Here is a 21,329-nt window from a genome sequence, read left to right as displayed (position 1 = left end):
CAGCCTTTCGGGAAATGTAAAATTCCTTCACTTTTTTTAACAACTGAAGCAAGAGAAAAACACATTGTTTTCAATCCTGACATAAAAGTTTAAACATTTTTTGTTTCATACTACTCTGGTATCTTTTATGGCATAAATTGCTAAAAAAGAGAGAATAAAAGACAGAAGGAAATTAAACCTTCTAAAATAAAATTTGCCAATATTTGGTCTTTCTGAAAAATAAGTAACTGGAAATACAGGAATATGGTACTGGAAGAATGAAGCACAAAAGAGTCTTATAGAATTAAAGATTCTTAAAGAATTAAATTTTGGGACTTATCCTGACTTCCTTTGGCAAGAGCTGTGAAGGAGGAGTAGCAGTGTGGGAGCAGGGAAGAATCTTACCTTAAGTGTGTTTTTTTTTCCCCTCAGGAAAAATATCAGCTCAGCAATAGTAAAGAATGTGGGAAAAATTGATGGAATTTTCTATTTTCAGTCACTGCAAATCATTAGTGAAAAGAGTTTGATGATCTCACTAACTACCTCATTATAAACTACAAAAACCATATGGAATGTAAACTACCTTCACATGGTGCTCAGAGACATGACTTAGTGCTGCACTTGGCAGTGCTGGGTTAACAGTTGGACTCAATGACCTTAAAGGTCTTTTCCAACCTAAATAATTCTGCAATTCAGAAAAAGCCAAGCAATGAGATGCAGGCAGCACATGCTGGATAGACACTGTGACTTGTTCTTGTAAAAAACATGAAACTGCCACCAGGGAGGAAAGGTTCTTTTAAACACAGAATCCATGCAATGGACCAGTTTGGTCAGTGAGTACTGCAGGTCACTGGTATTTGGATTGAGTTGTTAAAAGCCAAAAGCCTTCAAATGATCTTACAAATGTGATAATTTTACAGTTCATGATCAAAGTTTCAATTATCATTTTCGCTGTAGTTTGGAAATGTACTTGGTGTAAAAAGACTTGAAACACCCTTTGGGTGTTTTCCCAGTTTCATCAGGATTCAGAATCCCCAGAGGGAAATATTTGATAGCTGTCTTTATTAGTGTTTCAAATCTTGGAGGAACTTATTTTTGTGCTCAAATATATTAAATGTATGTAACAACCCATTAAGTACACTCAGACTGATTTCAAGTACGGGCACAGCCAGATTGGAGATGTTTCTACAAGTTTAGAGCTATAAAATTTAAGTGGAAACAATTCTTCAGCTGCTAATGACAACCATGTATGTGCTGCTATCATACAGCTTCTTCTGCATGCAGATGAAAAAAAATATCCTTATCCCACTTTAACCAGAAACCTTATACTAGAATTGACCATCTCAATTACAACCTGAGGAAAATTTTCCAGCAAACACCCAGTGCTCAGAGAGCCAGTGGGAATCCTTTCCTTGGCTACACTGAAGCTGATTGCTCCCCTGAACTCCAAAAATCAGGGCTGACTTTACCAAGTACCTGTGTGTAAGGCCAAGCTGGCCTCAGGGACCAGAACAAACACATCCCTTAATGCAACACCAAGTTACTTCACACAGCGAAATTCACTGAAGCAACAATTACTACAAATAACATCACACACAGAGCTGTATATACATTTATCCTTTTGACAAAACTAGAATGTTACAGTACTTCATTTGACATTTCTGACAGATTTCCAGTGGGATTTGGCAAATTTCTTTCCTCTTTTTGAGCTGCTAAACAGATTCACTGAAGTAGACAGCATTAGAAAGTAATGCCCCATCCAGCCCTGAAGATAAAATAGGTTTTGCAGGACTAACATAACAGGAATATTCTGCTCACCACATGTTCAGCATTGGGAGCAGACAGTGAACAACATGTTGCCAGTTTTGAGTGCTATCAGTAATGTGTGTTTGCTTTTTGTATATGAAAGCAAAAGTTCCTACTTGTGGAAGAGGTTTTACAGCAACTTCTGTGAGCCAGAGAGAAGTTTGATAAGAGGATCCATGTTTACCACCAAAAGAATTTTCTACCAAGGTTGTTGACATAGAAACCAAGAAAGAAAGAAGGATAAATAAAGAAACCTGCAAGTGCCTGTTCCAATAAGCACTTTGTCTCTCGTGACCAACGAGTAAAGTGTAAACTTATGGGTTTTGCAAGAATGTATAAAAAGCACGCATGCTATAATAAAGAGTTTGAAGCTTTCTGAAAATGGAGTGTGTCATTCAGTATCGTCTCCATCTCAACTACAACGTTTTACTCACTGGTAAAATGTTACATGTAGATCACTAATCTTGGGAGTTCATGTTACTCACAAACTATTGCCCTTCCTAGAGCCCAAATATTTGTCAGAAGGTTATGAAGGGAGGTGCTTGAAATCAAAGTTCAGAGGAGGCTGTGCTTAACTCAGTGTGCAAACCTCAGCCAAGGGAATCCACTGCCCAGAGCTGGGACACTCAGTGACAGGGAATCTGGCAGAGCTGCTGTTCTGTCTAACTGCACTTTAAACAGCCTGGCACTGCATTCTCCTCTTGCCTGGGAGGAGCAGAAGTGAGAGGGTGATATAGGGAGAGAATACAGACTCCTGAAGCAACAGAGACAACGAAGCTTTTATCACTCATTGGATGTGTGCCACAGACACCAATTATATACGTTTGACAGCAACCATTATAATTCCAGAGTCCTTGAACAAATCACAAGCAGAAAGGTTACCTTCCTGAAAATGTTCATTACCATTAAATAAGTGACCCAGACTAGAGAATGAAGGCAGCACTTAAGAAAAAATTTGGGGAAAGGGTAGAGATGGAGAATATTATTACATGTAGACCTGTAAAACCCCATCATTTGTTCTGAAAAAGGAATTGCAGATTCACTGCAGATACTGGATTGTAGTGTTCACTGCAGATACTGGATTACACTGTTCTGCAAGTGCAAATTCTACAGACAGCAGTGGCAAAACAGACAAGAGAAAAAGAATTTTTCTCTCAGTGGTGAGACTTGACCAAACTTGGTGGGGTTTATGGTTTTACCCTTCAGTTTGAAAATCACAAGGCATACTTTCATATTTCTTTTAAAGTTTAGATTGCTGTGGAGGCTACTGCCAAAGAAAGCTGCCATAGGTCAAACTCCACCATCACTTACACAACTTAATGACCATATCTAAGTGAAAGATTTGTATTTCATGAAAGATGCATTTCAATATCAAAGAGAGAGTTAAGCCATCTGCTAACAAGTGGGTAGCTAAGATCTCTATAAATTTCATCCTCTGTGAGCAGTCATCCCATATATCTATCAGATAAAAACTTTTACCAAGCAACTATACAGAAATCAAGGTCATTTGGTGTATGGCATTCTGGTATCTCCAGCATATCCAGTTATTTGGGATTCACCCTTCTAGAGAAGGTCCAAATTGACTTTAACTGTAAAAGATACAGGCAGTCAGATGGCTCTTCCTTCTCCCCCACATTGAAAGTTTATTAAGAAAGTTTATTACTCAAGTTTATTTAACTCTTAATTAAGAGTTAAATCTAATTGAAAGGAACTATTTGAATAAGAACAGTGAGTCAAACACATGATTCTAAATTTCTGTTCTGGGGTTAGCTCTCTTGAAACAGCAATTTCCTGAGGAGGACAGAAAGTTTCCAGGCTCTTTCCTGCTGAAATTTCTCCTCTGCTAGACACATGATTCAAGAAACTGGACACAGACACACACAAAAATAAAATTTCTGTCTCCAGATCCCCTTAAAAATGTCACAACACACCTTTGAAAATGTCCATTTTTAACTCAACACAAGCAAACTATATGAAGCAAAAGAAAAAGGAGGAAGAGAGAGAGAGAAGAGACATTGTCTCAGCCAATTTATTTATGGGAGCCTTTACAAAAAGAACCAGTAATAGGGGCAAAAAATACTGACGAAACAAGGCACAAAATCCAAAAGTTTTGTAGAATGACTCAAAGGAATACAAATGCTGTTCCCATCACAAGATGAGTTGTAACAGAGTAAGAAAGAGTCATATTAGACCTGAATGTATAAAATGAGCATCTCTTATTTTATTGTTCTAGGCTTGTGGATTTTTTGCAAGATCCAAAAGGCAAAGATATTTTAATGTAACTGTTTCTGTATTCAGAAGAGAATGCTCACAGCTCAAAGGCCACAGTTTCCAGCTCTGAATCAGAAAGGATATCTTATAATTGCAAACATAAAAATTTAAGCTCCTTTCACTCATAAGGAGATGGACAATTTCAGAGAGCCAGACAGATTGCTAAGAGAATTCTCCCACATAATAATTCTCTTATTAATTCAGCTGAGTTTAATAAGTGAACCTTATTCAGTTCCCAAAAGACCACACCAGAACATCCACAGAAATAAATCTTCAGTCTCAATAGTCCTGCTCAAGAAGGTGAGGCTAAAAAGCTTCATCAAAGAAATGCACTTATTTGTCATATCTGATTCAAAGCATACAAATTTAAGCAAGGAATAATACCAGATATTGTCCTTGGATGCAGTTTTTAGCCATGTCTGATCTTGGTGACTCACCAATATGTCTGGTATAAAAGACATGAGCTGTTTCCAGATCCTAGGAGCAAAGTTACTGTCACTACAGCATTGGAGATGAGAACTTCTGCCTTTGGGACTTGGAGTCCCATAGGAATCAAAAGGACAAAAATTATGGCAGTGTCAGATCAGAAATTCTGCAGTGGGGCAGGAATTCCAGAGCTTTATTAAGTTTAGTAAAAAGATTCATGAACAACTAGAACTATTTTTTACAGTTTTCCAAAGGCATTTTGCATTGCGCTCTCCCATTTTTTTCATCTACCTTCAGTCCCATCACTAAGATCTTTCTCTGCTCAGGTTGCATATTCTGCAGAGGAAAGAGGAGCTGAGAGACTGCAATACTTCCTCTGGTTCCCCTGCAGGCTGGCAGCAGGGATCCTAAGGCAGCAGTGCAAGCCCAGCTGCATCAGCAGCTCCTCCCAGTTTGAATGCAATATAAAGATAAAAACAGATAGAGAAACCTGGTGGAGAGTTGTGGTAAGGAGGTAGGAAGGAGTGGGATGGCAGAAAGAGAAGGGATAGAATACCCAAAGTCAGGACAGGCTCTATTTGAGAGTGGAGAGCAAGACAAAGGAGTTACAGGTATTAGCAAATGCTGTTTGTGAGACAGAAAGAAACAGAGAGACAGGATGGCAGTGGTTATTTGTTGTGAATGACTAAATATGAGTCTGAGCATTGGAAGGAAGCTATGCAAGTGTAAAAGTCTCCTACTTTGGGATGCATCCCCAAAACTGTAAATATGGAAATCCTGCACATGTCTATGGAAGGGAATGAGAGGACTAAGAGATGTGTGTGCAAGGACAGCCCAGTGGAGAGGCAGCAGCTCTCACAAAAGGATCTTGCCATGGCAGCAAATACAGGAGAGAGGGGATGGAGCAGGAAGTAGCATGTGGGAAGCTGGAGGAACAGCAGGAAAGGGGAACACAAGAGCAAGAAGGAGCTGACAGAGGGGAGGGAAGGAGAGACTAAGAACTTGAGGGAGGATGTACAGTCTATTGCACAGGCACAGAAGAAAGTAGAGGGAAAGGAAAGGAATGAAGAAGGGAAATATTTGTCACACAGAAAATACTCTTGATGGCATAAAAAGGCATAAAAAGATGGTGAAAAAGATAACAAGAAATCAAGATGGTTGAGAATAGAAAAAAGGAAGTGAGAAGAACAAATAAAAAGAGGAAGAAAACCAAATAAGAAAGATTTTACTAGTTAACAGAAAGCATAAATCTCAGTGAAGAGATTTAAAGAAAGGGCTAGAGCACAACAAACTATGGGTAGAACCAGAAATAGTCTGGAGACCAGTGCTGCTGATCAGTCCTTCATCTCCCTTCTCCAGACCTCAATATTAACTCTCTTTCCCAGTGCACATTTGCACCTCCAGCTACAGCCTCTTTACCTCCCTCAACCCTGGGCTCCAAGGATCGGCACACGCCGAGTACCAGACCTGAGGAGGGCAGGGAAAGCACAAACGGAACCATTTTCAAAGAACCTTTTGAATAGCAACGCAAAAAAGGTGAAAGTGGAAGTTTCAGTGCTCAGAGCTGTGGAAGGCAGCAGGGAGGTGAGCTGCTCTGGCAGCTGCTCTCCTTACCTTGGGTGCTCATGAGTGACCGGCTGTCTGCTGCAGCTGCTGCAGGCTGCACTCTCTACGTCGCCTCCATGCAATTGTCAGTGTCTCTCCAGGAGTCCTGGAGAGGTTATTTGTGCTCTGCAGCTGTTGAAAAGTAAAGAAAACACAAGGAGTAAAACACCCCCTGGCCCCCAAAGTACAGTAGTTTCGAGGAGAATCAGGAATGAAAGAGGCTGCAGCACCGGGGGCAGAACAAGCAAAAAGCCACACAGAAAGTAAGAAAAAGTGTGTCAGAGACTGGGAGGGGCGGAGAAGGAAAATGCAAAGATCTGACAGGAAACCAGACTATAAATCTGCTTCGGGTTGAAAAAAACACATTCTGCTCCCCAGCAATAGGGCCTGTTTGCAAATGACTCTGCAGGCAGGTGACAGCAGAGCCCTGTGGCACCAGGCAAGCAAACCAGGAGGCACTGCTGGCCCTTCCCCAGGAGGAGCAGTGGGCAGAGGTGGCAGCACTAACGCCCAGCTCAGGCACAAGAAGCAGCCTGTCTCCACTGCCTCACTTCCAGCTGCACACACTGCCAGGGCATGTTTTCCTGGGGCACAAGGAGATGTGCTTAATGCCAGCCTGGCTGGTGCTGTGCCCCTCCCAGCACAGGGAGCAGCCCTGGTGTCTCAGGGTACTTGCTGGTAGAAAGCAGGTGGGAGAGAAAAAAGAATGAAGAAACCGAAGAAAACAAAGTTTCAAGAACAACAGTTCCAGGTAGAAGGAGTTCTGGGTTTTCCCAAGATTTCAAAGGTTTTTCATTAAAGCATCTATTTTATTAATAGCGCCTTTTGCTAAAAAGGTAGTCAACAAGGTTTGCTTTATGCATCAGATGATTTTACAGTTGAAGGATGCTTTAAAGAACATGTTTTCCAAAGGGTCTCACAGAGGACATTTACCTCTTGCTGCAACCAGGAGCCCCCTGCAGCCAAACCCACCAGCCAAAGTCACCCAGTCCCTGCCCTTGCTGTTCTCTGGGTCCTGCAGGAGCAGGAGTCACCACCACTTCTAGAAACATCCTTCAGTGCTCTGCCACCCTGCTGAGGGATCCTGAGCCTGAACCCCTTGCATGGTGTGCTGGTTCTTGTACAAGGCATAGGCACAGCTCTACTCCTCACACCCAAGGTTTTACCTTTACACTGGGCAGATGTGCACAGGTGAAGCCTCACTGGAGTCAGGTCCTGGATTTGTGAGGGACAGAGAGAAGACCCTTAAAGAAAGGATGAGTAATAAGGACGCCAGTGTGCAACGGTGACTGCAAAGGTCACCAGTCCAGGTATAAGTGCAAACACATCAAATTACAGGAACAATAACAGGGGTTTTAGCAGAGTCACCCACAGGTTTTGCTGTCTGGATTACCTTCTGCTACCTCATGATTTTTGCAAGGTTCAGTTTTTCTTTCAGGGTGACTAGAAAAAAACAACTATGTATATATGGGCATGGATATGTGTTTATTTCCTGAGACAAAATAACAGAAATAAAATCAGAAACACTAGAAAAATAAGCATAAGCAACCTACGATAGATAATTTAGGAATGTGTGTGGGGAGAAAGCATGATGACAGTAGCAGAGGGAGAAAATAAGAAAGGAAAAAGTATTTGGTAGAGAATAAAGAAAAACAACAAATGGAAAGTAAGTACAAAAGAACAGTGGAAAAACTGTCAAAGGATAGAGCGGCGTCAAAGAGCAGAATAGAGGAAGTGAGGTGATACAGTGAAAAGAAGAAATGTAAAGAAAATAGAGAAAACCCATGGCTCAAAGTCTTGCTACAATTACACATCAAGTGTTCTCACCAAACTGAAAATCTGAAGCCTGCAAAAATTGTAAGGGTGCTCTGCTCCAGTCCCCTCTTATTTTTTCTCTAATTTCACATGTTTTTAACTGTACCTGGACTGGTGAGGGTCTAAGTTTATCCATAAGGATTATTTAGAAAGGGCTTCTGGAAGCAATTCCAGTTCTCTATATCAAGAGCTCAAAGATAAAGGAAGGCAGTAATTTCTGTCTCATGCTGAGCAACAGCAGAACTTGCTACCCCCCCTACCAATTTTTTTCCAGTGAGGACTATATTGTGATGTGTTACTTATATTCTTGGGCAATTTTACCAAAATTCGCTGCTGAACAAACTTGGAGCTGCATGTGACAAGGTGCAGGAAAACCTCCTGCCTTGAGCAGCCAAAAATCTCACCATGCAACAACTGCACAGGTGAGGTTCTGCAGTTTCTGACCGGGGGAAAGTCTGTGAAACTTTGCGTGAGAACTGTGAAATAGAGCTACAAGAATCATGGCTTCCAATTCTTCCATCAAAACCAATACAAGTCACTTTTGAGTTGAGCTTTCTGCTGCTTTCACAGAGGAAGCTGATTTGTGCATGCAACAGAGGAACCATTTTAAGCACAACCAGAGAAACTAACTCTGCTGGCAGGAGGCTTTGTGGCTTCACTTCAATTTTAAAATCACAGATCTTCCACACATAGTTCCTAACCTGAAAGAAAAAACATGATAAAAATTCAAATCAAAACTCACAAAGTCTCATTACAGCTTTCTCCTTCTGTCCTTGATTTCTTCAGCAAACAGAGTATCAGGCAGCACACTCTGAAACTGCCCTACAAGCAAGGGGTTAGGTATCATTTGTTCCTGTTCCTGCTTTTGTTTTGCTTAATGCTGTAGATTACAAACAGATCAAAAACTACAGTAACTGTTTTAAAGAAGATGCCACATTTCCCTGCATTAAAGTGACACCACAGAGATGGAGCAATTATCCAGCAAAGCCTGAGCAGCTCTAAGGAATCTATCAGAGAAATCAAAGAACCTAAAATTCTCATAGTCATAAAGGGTTTACTGGCAAACTGAGATTAGCTGAGCAGGATACAGTCATCAATCACAAAGCCACATGTAACTGATATCAACTCTCTTTTAAAAGAATTTACAATCTTAATCCCAGTTTTCAGGTGTAAAAAATTCTCTCAAGCTATAAAAATAGTGTTATAGTGAGGCTGCAGTTCCTTGAGGCTGGCAGACTGAAGTTATGTGTTTCACACAGTGCAAGTGTAGAAAATAATTTTGTTCTATTAGGCAACCAGAAAACATGAAAAACTTCAGATGCATCACCTAAAATACAGCAAAAAGCAGCAGAGTTTGAACCAGGAGCTTTCCTGGCCCAAATGCATGGTCTACCAGCCTGACTGGTAGAGTTCTAAACAAGAAATATTCCTTTTTTATTTTTATTTTCTTGGGGTGAGAAAACAGAATTGCCTCAAAAAGATACCTGTCTCTGTCCTCTCATAATAATGGTAATTTAAGAAATTCCACTGGAACTTTCAGTTTAACAAGCTGTCCAATTAAGGGGTAACAATAAACAATACTTTTTTTATTATTGGTGTTGGTTATGGCTTCTCAGATTTCTTTCATTAAACTTGGTGCAGGAAACAATAAATTGCACCTCTGCTTTCAAAGGAACTCCTCTCACCTGAAAACCCCCTGGAAGGACACACCTGGTATGTTTGCTGTCTCCCTCTTTTCCAGAGACTTCAGGGAAAAAGGGTACATTTAGTTCCTTCCAGTTGGTCTAATTCTGCAGGATCTGAGCCCTGGTGGTACAACCTGAACGAGGTGAATTTTAAAGTCTTTGGTGGTGCTGTACCTTCCCTTCCTCCCTGCTTTTACTTTGGGTTCCTTGCATAAAAAGCCAGCAAAATTTCAAGGTAATTCTATTAGGTGATCAAAGAGTGGAGAAGATTTTGAATTTTACATATTCCTCCCCATTTTTGCTGGTCTCCCACGCATTTTGCCCATGGGTGACTTTCATTCCAGAACATCGTTATTGGGGTCTACAGGGAAAGTTTCTCTCCTTTCTCCTTCTGTCTGTCCCACAGGAATCCCATATAGTTCCTATGGGAATAAACTTCCCTTGGTGTAAGGTTCTCCTTGCACACCACAACTTCCTACAGGAGGCCTTTTTAAAGAGGTGATTCATCAGCTCTTAGACAGAGCTGAAGCTGCTGCAGAACTTTAAATATCTGCAAACTGAAGAGTTAAAAAAAAAGCACCGTTTGGAAGTAAAAAAACACTAAAATTTCCTGCCCTTAATCTGCTCCTCCTTTTCTTCTGTTCCTTTCCTCTCCCAAGAGAGCCATCCCAGCCCATGAGGAGACTGCCCTTGACTCCTTATCAGTGTAACAGTCCTGAAAATCCCTGGATACCAGAAAGGCATTTCACAAACTACTGATTTGAGAACTAATATATTGCATTTCTCCTGCATGCCTGAGCACAGCAGCACCGTATATATTGTTAACACAACCCTTCCAACTCCTCAGAGCAGAGAAACAGAAGTATTAAATATTTTCCCCATTTTACATATTTTATGTTATCAGCCTTGCTCAACTATCCTTAGAGACTATCACTCTTACTTAAGGATGCTCACAATTTATCATTTTTCTCTGGAGATCTGACTTCCAGAACAGAAGTATTTCCCTATTCAATTCACCAGCCTGTGCATAAGCAGCTGTTAGTGTTCATCTGCCTTTTCTAGGCATTAACATCAAAAATGCCCCTTGATCTTAAAAAGTGACACACAGCGTGGTTTCTTTAACACCTTTGGGGGTAATGGTTTAAATCCAGCAGGGAAATGTTCTCATCTATAGGTTTATGATACACATTTAAACAGTGTTTCAATTGCCTCAACTATGAAATAAGATGACAGCCAAACATATATCAGAGGGGAACAGAGAGCATAAAATTCCCTCTTTCATTTGACAGTGTGGGGCTTACATGGTTTTGCACAAAATGTACAGTCCCTGTCAAGTTTGACAGTATTATGGGATCTATCCCAGTCACCTGTTAGCATATTCACCCAGTGTGGAAAATTTGGGCTCAAATCCATCCTGGGATCTGGGTTCACAATCCATGGCACAAAAGACCAGCCCTCCACTAAAGCAAAGAACCCAGACCTGGGTTTTTGATAGGAAAAAGGGGAATAGCTTTAAGCTGAAAGAGGGTAGATTTAGATGGGATACTGGGAAGAAATTCCTCTCTGTGAGGATGGTGAGGCCCTGGCTCAGGTTGTCCAGAGAAGCTGTGGCTGCCCCATCCCTGGAATTGTTCCAGACCATGTTGGGCAGGGCTTGGAGCAGCCTGGGATAGTGGGAGGTGTCTCTGCCTGTGGCAGGGGGTGGAACATGATGTGCCTTAAGGTCCCCTCCAACCCAAAGCAGTCTGGGATTCTACAGCTCTGGGATTCTATGACAGATTCTGCCCCTTCTTGAGGCCAAAGGGAGGGAAGGACTCTCTGATGCTCTCTCCAGAAGAGTCAGAGTTAATGGAGTTGTTATTCCACCTGTTCTCTTTCACTTACATGATTCATCAAAATTGGGTATGAGCCATAGCTCAGGTGCTTGTGCTTTTCCATATGTTCTTAATTACATGTCCACAGGGCTTAAAATCCAACAATCTTTAAACCTTCCAGACAAATGATTTAGTTTCACAGCAATCAATGAGTTATATATTCATATCCATCCTTAGTGGATGATGAAACAAAGTATTGGAGAGGTAAAAAGGGAATATTTCCTCTCTCTTACAAGTGGTAAAAACAGTTCTTCCACATAGTTCAATATTTTGGTCTATTTAAAAAAAAAACAACAATGCCACAACAACTGAAAAAAGTTGAGATCATGGCAGACACTTCTAAACCAATATTTTTTTCTTAAAATAAAGAAGGACAGGAATAAATTCAACCACTATTATTGAAAAAAAAAAAAAAAGCATTGATAGAATTCAGATCATTGTCACCACAACAAATACTGGAAAAAATATTTTAGTTCAACAACTTCTGTTAAAATTTTTTTCTAAATAAATTAATCAGTCTCATATCTCACCTTTTGCTTAAAGCACAAAGTCATCTTTCCCCATTTATGTGATAGTAGCACTGTCAATATCTATTCTGAATATTAGACTGAAGGACTTAACATATCTGGAATCTAAAGGATAATCTATCAAACTTGAAATTTAGTAGATGCCAAGAGAGGTGAGTTACTTGTTTTTGTTTGTTTTAAATTGGAAATTTTTCTTGTCTTCTTTATAGGTCAGCATTTATTCCAATTAAAAGTATGCATATTTTAATAGAGACAAATTGAAAATAACTGCACAATTTTAATGGCTCACATTCTTCAACATTTTATCTTTTTGAATCTATACAGATTCTTCAAAAGGTCAGGAGGAGGAAAACTTGAGCTGAGAGCACTAAGATACCACACAGAAATAGCAATGTTAGGGTTAATTAATAATATAAACGATGTAATTTCTAAACCAAGGGTTATATATTAATCCACATAAGTTGAATGGCAAGGGAAAGTTTCCACAGTTTAAATATCCAGGGAATACAAGTGGAAGTTAAGGTTTTTTACCTTTCATTACAGGTCTTCTGCATCCACCATGATTCACAGAATCTACCAGTGCTTCTCCCCTGCAAATAGAACCACAACACCTTTGAACTTGAAACTGTTACATAAATGTGTCAAAACCAGAGTATATCATCAGTACACCTTAGAAAAGCAAGAATTCCTGTATTGAGTCACACCAAAGATCCAGCTCTGCCAGAGAGCAGCAACTGCCTGCTCCCAAAGCTGGGAGCTGAAGCCATCCTCATGGAAATGCAGCTCCACTGCAGGAACAGGAGCTGGGTCATTACAGAGGGGAACAGAGATAAGCTTATGAAACAAGAATTTGCCAAAAGCAACTTGGGCTCAGTTAGTAATTTGATGGAAAAGTTATCAGATCCCAGGGGTCAGACTGAGATATTACCATGTTATGCCTTATTTCTCCTTATTGTTTCCCTTAAATAGAACAAGCTTAAGCCAACATCACATTCAGAGTTATTCTGCCAAAACAGAAATGATCATTTCTGAAAGCAGAGGATCCTGAGGCAGGCTAGGAACATATAATGTTTTCCAAACAAGGGAAAGAGGGCAGAAGCAGCAGGTAGTGGAGAGTTCTTGAGGGGTTTTTAACAGCCTGCGAGACTGAACCCCCCCCAGTGACTGATCTGACAGAAATCTTGATGTCCCACTTGATCAGTTTGTGGGATTTTTCTATGACTTGCTACTTATAAATTATTTTTTCATCTTTGGATGTATCTGTTCTCCCAAGAGCTCATGTTCATTTTCCATTTAACTGTGTAGTTCCCAAGGGAAGGACTCTGAGCATTCCTGTAGAAGAGTTCTTAGGATGCATATAAATAGTGGTCATATATCACAGCACATTTTACATATGTGAGATTAAACATAGCCATAAAACTATATGACTGCTATTTATTGATCCATAAATGAATACCTAGGTAGGAATTTTTAATATTTCTATTTGAAACAATAGTGTAGCTTTCTGCAAGCTCTGCTTTCTCACTGCATGGCAACTCTGTGTTAGAATATTTAATATCTTTACATCTATAGGACTTTCACTTCATTCCAATGGCCACATACCCACATCCATTACACACCATGAAATTTGTAACAAACTTTAATTCACTTATCATTCATGGAGTTACTTCTGATGCACCTGATGTAATAGAATGCAGATAACCCATCTCAAAATAAGTAATGGAAATAAAATTAATTCAAGCACACATAGGTCTAGGTTTTTATCTGTAGATCTAAATTGCCACAATTTTAATAACTTCTTAAATTTATTACATTAATAGATAATGATATCTAATAAAACTGAAGCCTGATTTTATGAGACATTGCACTAATTACCTGGTTTGATGTGTTAATCACTGATTCTTGTGTAAAACATACCAGACCCCTGCTGAGTTTACTGACCCCCATTCATTCATAGAAATATGCCTACATTATATTTTGTATAAAGGAGAGAAAGGACAGAGAGATGAGCACAGTCCTTTCATATAAAACTGAAAAAAAGGTCTAAAATTTACAGCACTGCATAGTGCTTTAGGCTTATTTAAGAGTCTAAAAAGTTTTGGAGAGAACAAAGAAACCATATTGTCTATTTCTGAAAAGATATGGAATTATGCATTTATCCTCTTTTGGCTCACCAAAATATGAAAAACTGCTTATAAACTTGTAGGCTTAAAATTCCAGTGAGTGAAACCTGTAAATTTTAAAAAACCCCAGTAACTCCTAAATTGGACTTTCAGTGAGACAAAGAAGCAATAATGTTAAGAGTATTGACAGAAAGAGGGAACTACCATTTTATATCAGGATTTAGGGAATGATATATTCCCCTTGCAACTACTGTATCCAATTCTCATCCTTACACCATGAAACAAACTAAATTCTCTATTCTATCATGGATCTATTGAGCTCTCTCTACACCAATATAACTGAGGAATTTAACAGCTACTCCCACTAATCCTGAAAATTTATCCACAACAAAAGAATTCTTTCTCAAAATTTACCACCAGCCAGCCTTTTGCTAATTACCTCCCTGTTGTTAGGGGCTGGCCTGCTTTTCTCCTGAGCAGGAGTCAAGCCTGTCTTGTACCTCAGGTTGTTGTATTTCTCTGAGCATGAGAAATGAAAGCATGCATGGAGTGTATTTGCTCTCACTCTATTGAACCACTCACTAATAGGTGATTCAAGGTGTTTTAGCATCATTTACTTAATGAACAAGACAGGATGCTTCTTTCAGGAATGGTCAGCAATCCATTTCTGGCCATGCAAGTTTCCCAGGGGAAAAGTCAAGTGTTTGAACAAAACTATGGTTTGGGTCTTAAGAGATTTAGCACATCGACAGCAGGCTGTCATGGAGCTGAGAGCTGCTTGGGAAACCATCAGTCTCCCACTGACACACAGGGAATGGCTTTCCTATAAACATTCTCTGAAATCTTTGTCCTCTTCTGTTCTTACAGAACCTAACTGGTCACTGCTAGAGGCAAGATGTTCACAAAATGTCAGAGAAGTTGAAAGAAGGAATCTGATTTTTTTTATACAGAAAGTCTAGAAAATGTTTCACTTTTGGACACAGCTTGTGTCTGGGAATACAATCAAAGTAACTCAGCAATGATGTAATCAAAGTGCAAACAAGTTTCGAGATGAGAGAGGGGCAGTGAAGATGGGCACAGAGGTTTCAGAAGACTTAACTCTTGCAAAGACAAAAGTACAAAAGCTGTTAGCAGCCCACAGGTGAAGATCTGCTGGCCAAAAGCTGTAGCTCCCCATAGTTATGTATGGACAAAGAAGCAAAAAAACCCTAATGGAAATGGAAGAGTAATGAAATTGTCTTAAAAGTGATTTCATACACACAGAACACTGTTCTGGTCCAAAAACTGTACATCAGCCACTGGTCCAAGATCTTCCTGAGAAATACTCTGGTAATTGATGCCTTGAGAGGGAAGAATAGAGATGACAGCAAGGAAGAATAGAAAGCTCAAAATTTGAAGGGAATGGGAAAAGCTTGAATCTGAAGGGAATAAAAAAATCATGCATGAATATTGCACTTGAGATGATGAAAGTGAAAGGACATAAGGGAAAACAGACCTTGGAGATGGAGTGTTGGTGGAAGAGGCTGCTGAGCAGGTGTGGAAGGATCAGCAATGCTGAAAGCACAGATGTGCAGACAATGGGGAGCTTTTGTCCTGATTTCTTGAAACAGACCAGGAATTAGTTCACACTTCTAAAGACTGTAGTAGTGTTCTGCTTTCAATAACAGCTACAAACCAGACATTTGCTATCAATAGTACTGTACACTGCTGCAATACCTTCATCTTGGGGTCTCAGCAGTCACTACCTCTCCCAAAGAAAGCAGCTCAGTAATATTGACCTATGCATGCAGAAAAACCAGGACTTGAAGTTTTCCAGCAGAGCCACAGACGTTCTCACCAGAGGCAACAAGAAGTGGCCTCATAAGACAGCACAACTTGATCCTTATTATGTTAAAATTGAGGTCCAACATTTCTTCCATATGGGAAATCACTGTGGATGCCTGAGGTATAAGAAACAAAACAAGTTTGATAGTGAGTACCAAAAGGCCTAATGAAGATGAATTAACAAACAAGAAGTGAGGAGAAAGATTAAGATGATGATACAATGCTTTTTGCAGAAGCTTTCACTTTGCTGAGTCTAGTCTAAACTGACAGGCCTGGCTGGGAGCAAAAGCTCAAGTGTTCAGAGGAGTGGAGAAGGAGAGCTCACTTTTATATTTTGCTGAGTTGAAAAGTGTCACTTTTCATTTTGCTTTTATAGTTGCTGGAGACCATTCCAGCTCAGCCTGGGTTGGCTTTCCCTGCCCTGGAGGAAGTAAATGCCATGTGAGGAGGCAGTAACTGTGTGGTTTATGGGCTCATTTCATGGGACCCCACAAAAGCACTGCAGGCTCATCTGCAACACTTCAGCTTCACATCACTTGGGTGAAGCAGTACCAGGCACAGCTACTTTTGTTTATATAACTCTCAGCAGCTTTACAACAGGGGAGAAGAACACAATGTCTGCTCTGGCAAGCCCAGAGGAAAGCAAGATCATGACAGGAGACCTTGTAGGAACTCCCTGTCCTTGAAGAGAGGAGGGGTGATAGGGAGAACTATCAGGAGATGTAGTGGAATGTGCACATGGTATAGATGCTGGGCACATCTTATTTCTGCAATAAGACATATACATACTTTTCAGCTGGATTCAGAATGTCTCCACATGCTGTGAGGGGGTGAAGGTGATGCAGTAAGGACAGATTCTTTCTGGCACGACCCTGAGAGCAGAGAAAGGGACACTACAAAGCCCAACCGCTTCTTTTTGGTTACAGAATTTAGATTAACCCACTGTGAGGTTTCTGAAGGGGGAGACAGCTGAGGATATGATAGTGCCTCTCTTTTTTCTAATGAATACTCAACACTCCTGTGGATGGAAAGAAGAGGAAGAGGAGGCAGCACCCAGCTGTGCTGCTGGAATGGTCAGAGGGTAACTCATTCTGTCATGGAGCTAAAAAGAGTAAGAGCAAATCAGAACATTCATTGTCTGTAGGTTCAGTGACTGGATGGTACCAGGGCTGTGAAGTCAGAGACTGCAGGATCAATGCACAACCACAACCTGCTGCTCTGCAGCTCCCTGGAACTGAGGCAGCTGTCCCTGGAAATAGTGCACTGTTATAATTAAGAACACTAAGGCAAAGTTAGTATTTTGGATTTCAGTTCTGCAAAGTCTCACATAGGTTCCTCATACTGTGAGCAGTCCTACTGAAGTATCAGTTCTTAAAATTAAGGCCATTAATATGTCTCTGCAGGATCATAATCAAGGATTGTATTTTCAATCCTGTGTTAATCCTGAAAAGGGGCTTCATGAGAAAGACATTAGAATAAAGTAGACTGCAAAGCATATTCCAAAAATTCTAAATCCTAGAAGCCAGACAAGCTGTGCTATTCATTAACATTTCTGGTCTTCCCCAAAGTCATCAGAGATTCATACAATTGCTGCAGCAAAGGGCTACAAATACGATAGAAAATAAAACATTTACATACATATAAAGCCAGACTAAATTTGGTTGCTTTTGCATAGCATCTCCACATTTGTATTGATACATTTGCTATCATAAAGTGGGAAAAAGAACACACTAATTTCTCTGCATTATTTCCAGTGCTGAATCCATCAATAGTGGGAAACATATGTCATAAACAGCTGTGAAATCCAGCCTTTCATCCCATCAAGGGTAAGACATTAGCCAGGTTATTATCAACACAATGACACACGCAGAGCAAAGGAGAGGGTTTCAGGGAGGGTTTTCACATGAAAGGTAAAAAGATTCTTTCCATGGTGAGTTTCTGTGACTGTTTTCACTGCCTCAAGCAAGTTGCAGCAACCCCCCCCCCGCCACCAGATATCTTCCATTACCTCCACATGGATGCAGAGAGGGTTATCTCATACATCAGCTTTTTATTCAGGTAGCTAATGTCTTCAACCAGACTGAAAGTACTAAAAATAAAATGCAGAAAATTCGACTGGAATGGTTTCAGAGTTTACAAACTCACAGGAGGTAGCAGAATCAGAAACAAAAGTGAACTTTAAGGCTCTGTACAAGTTGAAAGATGGATTAAAATATACTTCAGCTCATTTCTTTTGTATCTACAGTAGATTAAATTATCACACTCTGTTCTTTTTGAATTTTTTTCCCCTCCTCCCCAAGTGCCAACTCTTTTCCTCGTTCCTGCATGAAAAGACACAATTCCATTCCTTAGTTCCCATGCAAAACCATATGAAAGAGGTCTGTGGTTATTTAAGAAATATTTGCCTCCCAACTCATGTCCTCATTTGTCTGCCAGTGCCAACTTGAGAGAGCAGGCAATGATGTGAAAATGTGGAACCAGAGAATGTGCACACGTTGCAGTTTCAAACTTCTCATTCCCGTATGTGCTCAGTCACTCGCAGCCTTTGCTGTCCCTGTTTATCTTCCCCAGGAGCAGCAGCAGTGCAGCTCCCTCGGCTGCCTTGGTGTCACTGTTCCTGTGCCATCTGCATGTGTGACACTGATTTATTCAGCCACACAGACAGCTCCCAGCTTTGGCCAGGAGGACGAGCAGCAGCTTTGCTCTCCTGAACAAAACCCTGGCGCGGTGCCAGCTCAAGGTGCTCGGGTCTGACCTGCACCTGATGTGCCACTTCCACCTGGCACTGCCAAGAGACCCAAATGTCCAGATCACGGAGTCTGGAGTGCAGTTCTTTCCACACTCCAAGGAAACAGGAGCAAACAGCACCTGAAGGAAACAGGAGCAAACAGCACCTTCCCGTCCCTCTCCCCCTGCAGTGCTCAGTCCCCAGCAGACCCAGCTGGTGTGAGAGCTGCACTGTGCTCTGCTACTTCAAAACCTTCATTACTTCTACAAAATATGTTGCAGCACATTTAACAATGCACTGTGAAGGATTATAAATAATTAAAACTAAACCATTCATGTCAGAAATAAATGAACAAAGCCCATTTTGCAATGCACCATCCCTGATTTATTTTTATTGCATTCATTTAGCTCATTTGTTAATTCTCAAAACCCAGCAGTCCGCACAGAGTGGGTCTCACACACAGTAGGGAATGCTAGTGAGGTTGTGTCTTCTCTCATAAAGGAGCAAATCATTTTGGGTCAATAAAAACCATACAAAATACAGAAAATTATCAACTAACTGCTCCTGGATTTCACACTCTGTGTTTTCCTGGTGTCTGCTGCTCTGAACATCTCTTTTTAAGAACCTTATCTGCACGCTGCATTTGCATTGGGGTACAAAATATGCAGAATCACACTCCAATTAGAAATAATTTTAAATACAGCTCTGGCTAATATCTACTCTGTGAGAGACTGATACTATCTTGGCTGCTCCCTGACTTCCAGTGGGCTTGTTTGTGAGCATCATGAATAACATTGCTTCTATTTAAAGCTGCAGTTTCACAAGGTGAGGATTTCTTTGGGGGTCCAGATTATGGTAGTGAGGATCAGACACCCTTATTGCTGTGCTATTCTTATTTTCTGTATCAGGGTTATATTTCACAAAGAAAGCTTTGATCTCACACAGGAGAGGATAAATAAGCATATCATCTCAGATCTACTGCAATATAAACCATAATATAAAAAAAATCCCTACTTTTTTGCTTCATCTTATTTTCACAGATTCTGTGTGGAAATATATTTAAATCTATAAACAAATTCCTATATTAAGCACTGAAACAATTCCCCAATAAAATTATAATGGGCTTAAACACTACTTCAAGCTATTTTAGAGCAAATACACATGCACCTGCAGCAAAATAAAAATCTGGAATAATATTGGACCCTTCAAATCCCATTCATTTCATCACAAACCTGGGTTTGTCTTTATGGCTCAGTCCCTGAGAGCAGCAACTCCTGTAACAGAAAGAGCTGTTTGGGCTTTCTTTGCTGGAAGAATGCCCAAAGAATTTGGAGAGTACAAACTTATGTGAGAACCAAGAGAAAGCAGAATGCTCATCTCTATTAAGTGTCTTTTCTTAGGATTCTGCCAAAAAATATTTCAAATTCTAACCATGTATTGTTAATACAGTATTTAAATTAGTTCATACTATTCCAATATTAATTATCCCACAAGATTTTGCAACCACTGTAGAGTAAAATTGGTAAAATTTCATAGGTTTATTGATGTCATGTCAATATTTTAATCATAAACAGTTTCACAGATGGAATAGTTTAAATCCTTCCTAAGGTTTCCATGTGCCATTTTTTGCCATTTAAAGAGGAAATACATTCTCAGAAGATAGAGTGGATTTAAACAGGTAAGAAATAAAAGGTTTAGCTTCTATTCTGATTTTTCTATACTATTTTATGCTGTTCTGGTCCATTCCTATGCTTTTCCCAACCCTGGAATTGGAGAGGTTTGTAGCCCCAAGTCACTGCTCTTCTCTGGGAGTTTCCTTATTCATGAAACTGTAGAATATCCCTGCCTGCATTCCAAGTGCACCACAGAAATTAGAGCATTTAATCTTGCTGCCTATTCACAGCAAAACACCTATAAAGATGATCAGGATGCAGGATTAGGTGTCACACCCTTCCATTCTTGCTTTCATGCCTGCTGTTTCCCAGCACAAGCAGCTCCTGAAGCCTGGGCAAATCACCACACCTAAGTGTGCTGCTCCCAGGGTGGATATGGGCACAGAGACCTGCACTCTGTAGTCCAAAGTGTGCTCAGCCTGGCATTAAAAACCCTTTGAGAGAAGTGTGTTCCTCACTGACAGCAGTCCAGGTGCCAGGGGGGTCACACCAGGAGTGTTTGCTGAGCTCAGGTCCAAGGGGACGGGAGGAAGCAGATCCTCAGTTCTAATTCCTAGTGAGAGAGGAGCTTCTGAACAGCCTCTCTAAGGAGAGTCTTGAAGGAAGAGCAGCTGAGCTCACCTGAATCCCTCAGCAAGAGATTCCTGTGTCCACACCCCCACAGACAGGACTGGGACAGACACCACTGATAAATACACAAATGCCCTTTGTGTTCAGTAGGATGGGAACAGGCACTCACTGGGCATGAGCCTGGCTTCTCCCAGAACATACCACACTCAGGGGCTGAACTTATGCACATAATGTTTATTCTACTGCATTCATCTTTATGCATGAACTGGATTTATTTTATTTTTCTAAGCCATTATTTAATACAAGAGGCAGTGCAGAAAGTAAGAAGCTAATACAATCACTTCTCTTGTTTACTGCATGCTTCTCTAGCTGAAAATGCAAAAATGTCAGAATGCATGAAGGATATCAGAAGTGTCATTAGGT

General features: G+C 40.5%; 1 protein-coding gene across 1 annotated transcript in view; it reads right to left on the bottom strand.

The window, feature by feature from the left end:
• Positions 1-6,337, bottom strand: part of CARD11 (caspase recruitment domain family member 11) — a 44,922-nt gene extending 38,585 nt beyond the window's left edge. The window contains exon 1 of the mRNA XM_071443931.1: positions 6,097-6,337. Within this exon, the coding sequence (XP_071300032.1) occupies positions 6,097-6,109 (13 nt within the window). The 5' untranslated portion in view covers positions 6,110-6,337. The remainder of the gene's footprint in view (positions 1-6,096) is intronic.
• Positions 6,338-21,329: the final 14,992 nt, after the last annotated feature.

The sequence above is a fragment of the Agelaius tricolor genome, unplaced genomic scaffold (assembly GCF_023055355.1).
Source record: "Agelaius tricolor isolate 1412-34295 unplaced genomic scaffold, bAgeTri1.0.p SCAF_19, whole genome shotgun sequence".
Lineage (NCBI taxonomy): Eukaryota > Metazoa > Chordata > Aves > Passeriformes > Icteridae > Agelaius > Agelaius tricolor.
This window is presented reverse-complemented; position numbering and strand designations above follow the sequence as displayed.